Source organism: Lampetra planeri, chromosome 2, assembly GCF_965212315.1.
Source record: "Lampetra planeri chromosome 2, kcLamPlan1.2.h2, whole genome shotgun sequence".
Classification (NCBI taxonomy): Eukaryota; Metazoa; Chordata; class Hyperoartia; order Petromyzontiformes; family Petromyzontidae; genus Lampetra; species Lampetra planeri.
Window position 1 is genome coordinate 14,600,104 of NC_136108.1, and position 11,866 is coordinate 14,611,969.

The window sequence follows — 11,866 nt, forward strand, 5'->3', positions numbered from 1 at the left end:
CCCCACACACGAGTCATTATAAAGCTCACAAACCATTCCCCACCCAGCACATGATTGCATACCACACATCACCCCCCATAGCACTGCATAGAGCACACACCAGTCATCACACTTACACCTAACATGCAGCCACAGACAGGTAACTGCAGGCTTTCTCGCCTGTCAATCCAAATGCACTTAGAACTCTTCACCTGCCACGCATGGCTAGTGACAATCCACGGCTACTCACGAGTCTTACTTAACTCTTCACCTGCCACCAAAAGTGTATTATTAACAATTCACCTGCATACCCATGAGTTCCTAATGACTCTTCACTTGCCACCAATCTCTCTCATGGTAGACTCTTCGCCTGCTACCAAAGGTATTGCAGTTAACGCAATCAGTAGTTGTCTAATCAATATTGACGATGCATTGTACTCCGTACAACCACTGCAGCTACCTGCTCCCAAATTTCCCTCACAGACTCATCACTTTGCCACCTCACCTGGATGGGCAACGCGAAAGTGAAGGCTTTATCGACCAACATAAACAAAAATCCAACGCAAGCAGTTTCATAATTTTTGTTACATTTGCAGTTCCGTCTTCTTTGCACAATGCAGCAGCAGCTTTCACGTGCAAACAAAAATAAAAAATCTGCACTGCACCGGATCTCGCGTGGTAATAAGGATGTTTGTATGTATGCAATATCAATCCAGCAGTGGATTGAGAAAGGGAGCTGTAAATTATATTACATCGTTTTATGACGTTAATGCGGTCAGTGAACTTGACCAGGGTGCGTTGAGCCTGAAGGCCGCGAGTCACTTGTGCCCCCTGCCGTATAAATTAGGGCAAACACGATGGCAATTATTGAGTGGTCGGTGATGCACAGCATTTTGCCTGCTTACTGCTGATTGTGCAATATATTGTATTGCGCAGGAATAAAAATATTTATAAAGCAAACGTATAAATAAAACATGCGCACATTAACGCATTGAATACTTTTACACCGTTAAGAGGACATTTATCTTGTAAACCATGAACAGAACATTTTGGGGTTTATTTGGAAAACCATAAAACATTTTCACACAATGCCTAATTTAAGCGTGGTACAAAAAAAAATCGCTAAATATTTAGAAAACACAATTGTGTGATAGTATCAATGCCCTTTACCTTGCAAAGCAGTTTGTAATTTTAGTTTTTTACAAATTTGGCTATTATGTACCAGTCAATAATATCACTTCAGACAGCCTAGAGGCCACACACTTGAAAATCTCAATAAATAAATACAAAACATACAAAAATGTTAACAAAATAAATGTAACATTATAACCTGGTAAAATTCGAATCATTGTTCAAATGCATATTCATCATAATTACCGAATTACACTAATGCTCATTCACATAACCTGAACACTGCTGTAATATGCAACGTTTGGAAAATGTATTCCTTAAATATTTTGTACGTGTCAATTGCATCAGTCATAAATTCCACTTAACCAGTGCAGTTGCTTCACTCTCTACAAAAGGATGATACTTAAATTGGAGAAACTTTTAAGGAAAAAATTGAGAATCCAAAAACCTAAAATGCGCTTCAGAGTGAGAATCACTCTGTGAGTCTCTGCACTCAATCCGTGTGCGCTGAGAATCACTCTGAAGCGCTGGTCAAGGCAATGCACCTGTCATCTTTGTTTAAATTCGCTCAGTCGATGAGAGTGACGTACACCTCGAGCCAATTATTAACGCTATTACCAAGACCCCAATAAAGCCCTCATGTATTGCTTATAAGTAAGAAATAACGCGGTCAGAAACACATCCCCATGTATATACACTATGCCTAATTATTAACTATTTTAGCACTGTTTCGATTTGCTCTCACTTCTACAGGAACACATTTTGAGCGCTAAGAGAAGTCTGCCTCTATTTTTAAGCATGTTTCATGACGAAAAGGCCGCTTGTTTTCCAATTCGCAAGATGAATGTGTATTTTACATTGTGCACGTACAACTGTGGGTAATTGGCCATCCATTCCAGCTGAGCAGAGTTCCAAGTTAATCAAGTCTAAGAAGCTTTGCAGTTTGACAGATTCGTTTCTTAAGTAGTCCTTACTTTGTCATTGTGGTGACGTGACAGTACCCATACATGAGCATATGTGCCACGCCTGGTTGTTTAGCTAAACAGCAGCCTAACCTCCTGGAGTTGTGTATCTCTGCACTCAATCTGTGAGTCTCTGCACTCAATCCGTGTGCGCTACGTGTCTAACGTGGGGATGCTGGCGATCGGTGGGAAGAAGGGGTGTCCGTGAATGCAGTTGCTGATTCCGTCCGGCAGGAGGCGCCTCATCCTGCACAGCTTCTCTTCCATGTCTTCTCGCACGAGATGCCGTGGCAATTGCCGCGCCATGCGCACTGCCTCACCCTGTTCAATCATTGTCATTAATCTTGTCAGTAGGAACAACAACAAAAACTGAACCGTCACGGAATGCATACAATACAAATCCACCTTGGGCTGAGGGGTGTTTTGGTTTCAAGTTTATTTTGTTTCACCAGCTGAGAATTCAAGAGACTGGGATAGTCTCATTTGCAAGTGACCTGCGGCATCAGTCTGCCGGAAGGGACAACGATCACTATGTATAGAGTCTAAAGGAGTTAATTTGATGGTAAATTTGTAATCTTGACATCTGCACACAACGTCCTACTTTTGCGACTGACGAGAGGGAGTTTTTCACGTCCACTGTGAAGCAGCCGGTGGATATTATTAGTATTATTACTACCATGGCTGTTACACCTGCAGTGGACTAAGTACGCACTGGAATGTGTACCTGGAGGTAGTTGACGAGCTTGAGAGGGCGGCAGTGCTCGACCTCAGTGGCATGCTTGTGCAGAATGGCATCGAGAACCTCGCCCAGGTCAGACACTCCGTAGTAAGGCAGCGATGTGGCCAAGCCCTCCAACTCCGCCTCCCACTCACCGCTCACCCCATCTATGCCAGACAGGGCAGGGGGAAGGTATGTTCAACCGAGGGACTCAATCACGCAGATTAAAACTTTGCTGATTTGGACACACATTATTTCATACAAACTACTGTATAAGCTCTACAAATGCTATGCAAGCTGTAAATAAATTATAATTGTATCTGATGAGTAATATGTTTAGGTTCACTACATTAATGTCCTTGACTGGAAAGCCGATTGTCAAAAACTTAAACATGCAGGAGCGTAACTATCCTGGAGGCAGGGGATGCCTTGGCCCCCTCTGGTGGCCAAAGCTATGAATTGGGGCCCACTTGACAATCACCATGAGCGCCCCCCTACAGCGTTAAATGTTCGAGACCTTGAGCGTAATGATGTGAGGCAGGAGGAGCCGCGATATATAATAGCCTAGCTGTGACTGTGCAGGACAATCAAATATTGTGGCCCTACCTGACCAATTGCCCCGCCTCTGAGATGACAATGTAGTTATGCCACTGGATATATGGTAATCATTCTATACATTTTTATTTACGTTTTGATCACCAATTAATTACATGATTATCACCACCACTAATATACATTATAAGAACATGTTATATCTGAATATAATCTGCTTCAATTTAAACTATAGCATAGGGTCACGATAGGTATCTGACGCTCCCACTTGTCAAATGAGGAAAACAAAGGGCCAGTAATAAGGTTTCATCGGATGCAGTGGGCAAATGCAATTGATGTGGCCTTGCACTCACTGTTCAAGATGCGCACGTGGAAGCCGTTGGCCAGCAGCCTCTGGTCGGTGATGTAAAGGGAAGGGTCTGGTGGCCTCGTCTCACTTTGCAGGCTGGGCAGGAGTTCCAGGTATTGTGAACTACCAAGCAAACTGCATGCACATGGAATATTATTTAACTTATGGATCAAAGCTACGCATAATACATCTGTTTAACAAGTTAAATCTGCTGTGGTGGTCCCTGTGCCATAATGACCTCTGGTTGAGTGTGATGGGGATGCCAAGGTTCTCGATGGGCAGGACATGGCTCTGCAGAAGGCGCCGATACAGCATGGCCTCCTCCAGACGAAAATGATTTATTGCCACCAGGGAGTTGCCAGTCTGGCCCAACCAAGCGCCACGTGAGCCCAGCGGCATTAGCAACTTCACTGGCTTTGGACCATCATCGGATTTCTGGAGATAAGAAAGAGGATCATTAACAAACTTTCTGGTAGTTATACCATTGACTGAATTAACACATACGAATGTAAAGTAGCATTAAAGAAACATTAAATCTTAACTGTGCAGTGCTAAATACATATTGGGAAATTCAGGAAAAGGTCACTTCAATTAAAACGAATGTCAGCTTAAACATTGTCTCCCTTAACAAAGGACTTAAATATTTCAATGGGCTGTCGGCCCTCTGATTTTAATGAAAGTTATAATCTTTCACAGCCCAGTATTTTTGTAAGTAAAACTTGAAACTATATTTCGATATCGGTCAGCACATGGAATTCACAACAATATTCATACCTGTGACTGGCTGTACTCCCTGAGTAGCTGCAGCTTCTGCCTAATGGACGGCAAGGAGAAGGGCACCTCCCGAACGCAAGGCAGAACGGGAGCCTGGGCCACGCTCTTAGGCGCCAGCAGCAGCTGATCCAGACGGGGCTGGTTGTCTGGAGGGGAGATGGCATTCATCTTGCGTTTGTGAACCCCGTTCCTTGCTGCTGCTTTTGGAGTGCTCACTTGCCTGTTGTCACCCTGCTGGTGCTTCTTCTTGGAATACAGATTTGCAGCCATCTCCAGCTGTTTGTTGTAGTTTTCCAAGTCCTTGGTAGCCTTATCTTCATACCTGAACATTAAAGTTGTTAAATGCATTACAAGTATCCAACATAAAAACAAATTATCTCTACACTTTAAGTAACAGTTATATGGTCACACATTTTAGGGAAATGCATTTTACATGGTAAACAAATATACTATACGCAGTAAATGCAGTGTCCATTGTTAAACTGAGAATGCGTGTGTACTAGAAGTACTTAAATAATGTGAATACAAGGACAGGTACAATGCTTTTTCTTGCATTGTTACAATTGGGATTGTTAGATCACCATTAAAAGCTGCTAAAATGCTACGTCAACAAGCATTTAGTTTTTTAACCATTAATCAAGTCAAGAGTTTTGCTCCACTGTAGGGGTTTGCCTCTAATAACCAATAATCTACTTTCGGACGTCCACTATTTACGTTGCTCCTATTTGTCGTTTCCCTATAACGTCGCCAACGAAAAGGGGAATGTAATTTGATAAAAAATGCATCGATTCACTACAAGGTTATTTTGAAAGAATTTAAAGAACGCAGTTGTTTGGGCAGCGTGCGCGACAATGCACCACGCCACAGCACCCCCTAGCAGGAACTCAAGTCTCGGTGTGGACAACATCGCCATACTGCACATTGTACCCCCCTCTCTAAATCTCCAGCGCCATCTCTGGTGCGTACCCTGCATTAACTTACATTATACATTTAAATGTTACATATCTTTTTGGGTTTTTTTATTTTTGGTACTTATTTTTTCCCCCACAAAATTTAGAGTCAATGGAAAATTGGTTTCGATTTACGTTATTTCGCCAAACGTCGCGTTTTACAGGGACGTATCCCCGATCGATAATTGTGAATATTTCTTCATTTCATCGCCTTCACAATTAGTTCTCATTCCTCCCGACTTCACCCTCGCTGCCCCGTGATGCAGTACAAAGATGTGTCCACAAGGAGGGGTAGCCACAACCTCCGGCGCAGCTCGGGTGGCAGCTGCTCCCACTCGTCGAACAGCAGGATGCGCATCTCCTCAGGGCTCGCTCCCGGGTTCTCGGCCTGCAGGTCGGCACGTCGCTCTTTCAAGAAGAACTGCCTTGCCTCCTGCGGCTTACGCACCGCACGGTTGCCCAGCAGGTCGTACGCCGTCGACTGTCCAACCTTTCCATCGAGAAACCCAATCTTTTTTCTGGGGCTTTCCACGAGACATAGACAACAACAATATGCTGTAGTGGCAACTAGAAATGTAATATCCCTCTGGGTTATTCAAACCATGCAACATATGTTTGGTATTTTGTATTAAAAATAATTGCTTTCCTCAGCTTTTTCACAACTACAGAGGGAATATTGATTTCTGCATGTATACAATGAGCCCAATAACGTGATCATCAATCATATCAATGACATAACCATACCTTTTATTGAAGCTGCTGCCACCAGTACTCGTGAAAATATTTCTCTCTCCCGAGTCTGCAGATTCGAGGCCAGGGGTGTACACTTTCACGGGCTCCAGAGGACAGCCTGCAGAATCCTTCAGCCCTGTGCCTCGACTCCAGCTGTCTGCGGTAAGCTCCGGAGGGGATTTTGCTATTCCCACTTGATTATCACAACTGGTTTCTCGTTCTCCAAATGTTTCCTTGAAGTTGGGCTGTTCATTTTCTATTTCCTCCAGCTCCGTCGCAAGACTGCCTACACTCTCAGAGAGTATCAGGCCAAATTCATTTGTATTAACAACGGGGCAGTCATGCCCAAGTCCACTCACTGAGGACTCATCTGGCTTTTTACTCGTATAAAGGCAGTCACCTAAAATGTCATCAAGATTATCGAGTTCTTGATTTTCACCAACAAATGTATTAACACTTGTATTATTGGAAATGGTAATGCTTTTTGTTTCAGTATTCTCACCCTTACTTCGATGAGACAAAGGTGTTGGTAATGTTGTTGTGATATCAACTTGGGGGTCATCTGTCTCTTTGTAATTTTCACAACTTATGCCTATAGAGGCTACGGAAGCCATTCCTTCAACTTGTTCTTCATTTTGAACATTGAGAGGCCCATACACCTGCAGCAACATTTCATCCAGCTCAGCAAGGATAGCCTCCTGAAAAGCATACAACCATGAAGTCAATAACCTGATGGATTATACAAAACCTAAACAATTATCAATGTTTCGATTTAAAGCTTTCGTAACTGCAGGGATTAATCTTCTTGGTTCTTTCGGTAAAGTCACGTAGAAGGGAAATAATAAAGTAATAAAAATAAAACATAATAAAATACAATTGTATACAATTGTAATAAAATTGTATTTTATTATGTTTTAATGGTAATACAATTGTATTTTATAATGTAAAATTTGTATTATTGTTTTATTTCCCTTCTACGTGACTTTACCGAAAGAACCAAGAATAATTATCAATGTATTGAAAAATTGCCTGCAAATGCCCTTTCAGAAATATTATAAATGTACCATAATCATTGTAGATAAAATATGTGTCAGAGCATATTTGTCAAACAGCCACCACTATAGAGAGAAAAACATATGCAAAATATAAGTTCATATTATTGCAATGCATCACATCAATCATTAATTCTGGTATGACATGGTCAATGTGAAGCAATCCAGGCAGTTGTGCAGCATGAGCTGAATCCACGAAATAAACGGGTTTAAATTCATGGCAAGGCTAAGTGACAATCCTGTGGACCTCACCTTGTTGTGCAACATGACTTGCATCTTGTCTGGAGTCAGGTTGACATCTATGGTATTCGCGGGAATGCTCAGGCTCAGGAAAAAGACAGGGTAGTGGGTGTGTGTGGAGCTGCTGGGTGACGTGTTCCTGTAATACTGCCGCACTAACTGCACACAGCAGAGGGGAAGAATGAAACGCACCAACATGAAGCTCAAAAATGACTGCTCACCATAGTCAACCATAGTTACTGCAGTGTTGTATTTATAAATGACTCAATGTGTAGTGGTTATATACATATGAAAACTTTCTGACCTTGAGTAGGTCTTTGTAGTGCACAGGACGACCATTAATGGCAACGAGGCAGCGATCACTGCCGGTGCTGCTTGTGATTCCAGGATCGGAGCCAGGTTTTGGCACAAACCCACTAATACTCAGCTGCCACACACAAGTGCACACATTTGTTTAACACATTCAGAGTTATTGTATTTGCTCCATACTATCACATTGCATTTGCTGAATTCATAGTTGAGTGTTAGTTTGCAAACGCTCTGCGGTGGGACCTGCATGGTGGACGCTTGGTGCTGCACGGGTATCATGCCGCCCATCACAGTGGTGCCCAGGCACCGCAGCAGAGCAGTGCGCTGATCCGCCACGCGCGGCTTCTGCCACACCACAGCCTGCAGCAGGCATCGCCACATGTCAGATGTGGCGAAAATGACAACGAAGAAGACGGAAGCTTGTGTTGCCTCCGAAACGTTGTAATTTTTATTGTTTTATTTTTATTAATTTTAATTTAATTTTTTACCTACGTGACTTTACCGAAAGAACTAAGAGTATGACAACGAAGGTCACAGTGCAAGGCCTGCCTCCAGCAAACACCATGACCATTGTTTTCTATTCTATGTAATTGACCTATTAATTTGCTCACACTTATTCGAATTTTTGACCGGGCGTGCAATGTCAAGCGATAAATAGGTGGAAAAACAGCAATGTCTTAATCTGTAAAAAAAAACACAGAACAATGACGCAACATGCCTTGTTGTGAGCGAGGGAGAATCTGATGTCTGGGTGAATGACTCCATATGCGACAAAGAGGTCCTCAATCTTCTTCAACTCTTCTTTGCACTTTTTGGCCGTTGAGTAAAACTGCTTCCGTACAGGTAGGTTCTTGAACAATTTCGTGATGCACACCGTCGTACCTATGGACATTTTGAATATATAATTGTAAAACGTGAGCTATACAGAACAATGCATTGCTTATCCCAGTATGTATGTAAAGCGTAAATGTAAAGAGCATCACCTTTTCCTAAGTGAGAAGGTTTCTTTGACGTAACATGGCCTTGGGAATCCAAACTGTATATCATGCTGACCTCATCTTCAGCTGTACAGGTTGTGATGGACACCTACAAAGCATTATCAGTTGCACTCATAAAACAGAAATCTGTACAGATAGAATGAAGTGTGCAGTGAGAAAGCTGTCTATTCAGCATTAATACATGACACCACGTCAGATTACAAATGTTACATTCTACCTCAGTGACGACAGAAATGATTTGTTATTTAATTCACATGACCCAATGTCTTCCACTGCCTGGCTTCAACACTGCCATATATAACACACCACCGACTGAGCAATTCTAAGTTGTTCCTAAATATGGCCATAAATTACGTCTAACACAAGTGTAAAACAACTCTTTAACATAATACTCACATTCTGATCAATGAACATGAAGTACACGTGGCTAGTTTTCACGAAAGAGCGCAAGGCAGCCGCATATGAAGACACAAACCTCGGCAACAGCGCAGATGGAGCCCAGGCCCTCCCCTCGGAAGCCATACGTGGCGATGTCCTCAAGGTCCTCGTGGCTGCTGATCTTGGAGGTGTAGTGACGCACAGCCATGAATTGTGTATCTTCACTTCTCACGCCATCTCCATTGTCTCGTACCTCGATTTTGTCAAACCCATAATTTTCCTGGAGAGATGGGCACAACACTCCAACATCAACTCTTTTGTCAAATGTCACCCATACTCAAATCACTTGAAAATGCATGTCTCTATTTGTTGCCCTGAGCCAGTGGTGAAAATTCCACATTTTTATGGTGGGGAACCTGTTTCTCCATAAAACAACAGCTGACTTGTGAGAAAATAATACTCGATTGAGATTTAAAGCAAATATTACACCATTCATCCAGGTCTCCCTAATGAAAGGAACATCTTTATCAGCTGTAACCTAGTTAGGTTCACTATCTCTAAAGGCAAATGCAATGCTTTTAAGTAATGTATAAAGTTTGAATACTTGGAGCCAGTTTAACTTGTATAAACCATCCACAATGATCCCAAGGACAGCTGTGAAAAGTGAGTTGGTACAGATTGCTATCTTTGACATCAACCACAACTTCCTTTTGGCAAAGCTTTCCAGTCTTTGGAGTTTCTAGCAGAACACACACTTGAATATGACCATATTTTCCAAACATACCTCATAGGCTTTTTTGTTTAAAGAATATAATGGATAGCATACCACAAGACTGAGTTCCAGGCCCTTTCCTCTGCATTTTCCCAATAGAAGGCACTATGGAATGGTTCCTTGTAAAAAAAAAAAGCTGGAACATAAATGTTACTTCTATTCTATGCCACCATTTGCAGTACACCAATGGATGATGGCCTCCAACATGGTTTTTTTTTTACCAGACTTGTCAGTGTAGGGTAGAGAAGGGTAGTTGGGCCGGACTGGTTCTGATATCACTTGCCACTGATGTTTTCAGCGGTTGGGAATAAATCTCAAGTTAGCCGGGTTCATGAGGCAACGCTCAAAACACTGCATCACTGTGCTACCCCAGAGGTTAAAAACATGTTTTAAACTGTTCAGTTATCAGTGAAGCAGCCCTGGCCTCGGCTGGGTGTCACGGACCAGCTTGGTCTCCACGCTGGTGGCGTGGGCATCCAGCGAGTTCTCCAGTAGCTCCTTGACGACGCTCCACACCGAGGAGGCCACCTGCGCACTCGACAGCAGCCGCACCGTCTCCGCCGACAGCTGCTTCATCACAATCTGGTCGGGAGGAAGCGGACGCGAGAGAGCACATGGGGCAAAGGGAAGAAGTTCATCGTATCGCATTGTTTACGCTAATGGGTATGCTCATTAAGTGACAATTATTTTAGCGTGTCGCTTGAACACTTTAGTCAAACGTGATTTGGTGATACTGCATTGGCGTTGATGCAAAAGCACCGACAAAAGCTCACATTTTTCAATAACATTACCCTAAAACGAAACATATAAAACAGATGGTGTTTGTGGAAATGGCAAATCGACTTTAGCAACGACACGCAAGAAAGAGAAGAGCAGGCGACAGGGGAGCTACGGTGTTAACATCGCGCACGCGGCGGCGTTACCCCGCGGGTTGTCGCGACTGCAAGTTCCGCACCACTTTGGTTGGCGCGCGCGCGCGAATAACACGTGGGGAAAGTGACGTCATCACGTCAAGCTAGGCCGGTGGACGTTTAGCTTCCGGGGACGTTTTGATGCTAGTGACGTCATCACGTTAAGCCAGGTCGGGGGACGTTTCGCTTCTGCGGACGTCATCACGTCAAGCCTGGCCGGGGACGTTTTGCTGCTAGTGACGTCATCACGTTAAGCTAGGCCGGGGGACGTTTCGCTTCCGGGGACGTTTTGATGCTGGTGGCGTCATCACGTTACGCCAGGTTGGGTTAAACGTCACGACGTTAGGTTTGTTTAATGACGTCATCATCCGGTTGAGGGACGTTTCTTTGCAAATGGCATCGCCGCGTCGACGCGTTTTAGCGAATCCCCTCGCGCCTTCCACGCATTATTTATAGATTGTCCACTGCAGCAAATTATTTCTTGCTGTGACTGTCCTACCAGATGATGGAGGCTTGTGTTGCTTCCGAAACGTCGTGATTTAATTTAGTTATTTAAATTGTAATTTTATTATTTTTTTATTTTCACCTACATGACTTTACCGAAAGAAACAGAGTATGCATTATTTCTATTTATTTTCCCGTAGTTTGCTTACCTTGTCTCTATCTTACTCTTGTATCCTGGATTGCATTTTTTGTTGATGTAACTTGCTAAAAAAGAGCTTTTTAGCTCATCGGATTCTTCCAGGAAAATGTTTTTCAAATTTTGCTGATGGCATCATCACGTTAGCCGATGACGTAGGCACAGCAGCACGTTACGCTGGATTCGTCATCACGTTGCGCAATTTGCCGATGACGACATCATGACGTTAGAAGCGTTCCACCTCTGGGGGGGTGATCAAGTTGGTGTCAGCGGATGTCTCGGTGACGTAACTCCGCTATTACAAGTCGACAACGTCACGCCTCGCAAAAAACACGGGCGGAATTTTGAACAAATTACTGGCGTCAATTGTTTTTTTTGGCGGTTTTCATTCAGCGAATGATTTTGTTTGATTTTATTCT

At 43.2% G+C, this 11,866-nt stretch overlaps 1 protein-coding gene across 4 annotated transcripts; it reads right to left on the reverse strand.

The window, feature by feature from the left end:
• Nucleotides 1-1,017: 1,017 nt before the first annotated feature.
• PMS1 (PMS1 homolog 1, mismatch repair system component) lies at nucleotides 1,018-10,932 on the reverse strand. Of its 4 annotated transcripts, none has more exons than XM_078608368.1 (16): nucleotides 10,670-10,813; nucleotides 10,341-10,478; nucleotides 9,222-9,404; nucleotides 8,732-8,834; nucleotides 8,467-8,630; nucleotides 7,992-8,108; nucleotides 7,744-7,866; nucleotides 7,452-7,598; nucleotides 6,656-6,845; nucleotides 6,160-6,433; nucleotides 5,718-5,939; nucleotides 4,466-4,787; nucleotides 3,930-4,126; nucleotides 3,696-3,826; nucleotides 2,797-2,957; nucleotides 1,018-2,393 (listed from the first exon to the last, which is right to left on the reverse strand). In XM_078608368.1, the coding sequence occupies exons 1-16, from the start codon at nucleotides 10,700-10,702 to the stop codon at nucleotides 2,226-2,228; spliced, it is 2,673 nt and encodes an 890-aa protein (XP_078464494.1). In that variant the 5' UTR covers nucleotides 10,703-10,813; the 3' UTR covers nucleotides 1,018-2,225. The 4 variants fall into 4 exon arrangements, with proteins under 4 accessions (XP_078464494.1, XP_078464484.1, XP_078464477.1 ...); XM_078608358.1 differs by having other exon boundaries at nucleotides 6,650-6,845; XM_078608351.1 differs by lacking the exon at nucleotides 10,670-10,813 and adding an exon at nucleotides 10,820-10,932 and having other exon boundaries at nucleotides 6,160-6,845.
• Between the last annotated feature and the right edge of the window lie 934 nt (nucleotides 10,933-11,866).

Excerpts from the sequence above, each read along its gene's own strand:
- PMS1 (XM_078608343.1), bottom strand. The coding sequence starts at position 10,702 with ATGTTTCGTTTTAGGGTAATGTTATTGAAAAAT. Across the intron at positions 9,405-10,340 it reads CCAGCGTGGAGACCAAGCTG|GAAAATTATGGGTTTGACAA; the intron begins GTCCGTGACACC and ends CCATCTCTCCAG. Across the intron at positions 8,631-8,731 it reads ACCTTCTCACTTAGGAAAAG|GTACGACGGTGTGCATCACG; the intron begins GTGATGCTCTTT and ends AAATGTCCATAG.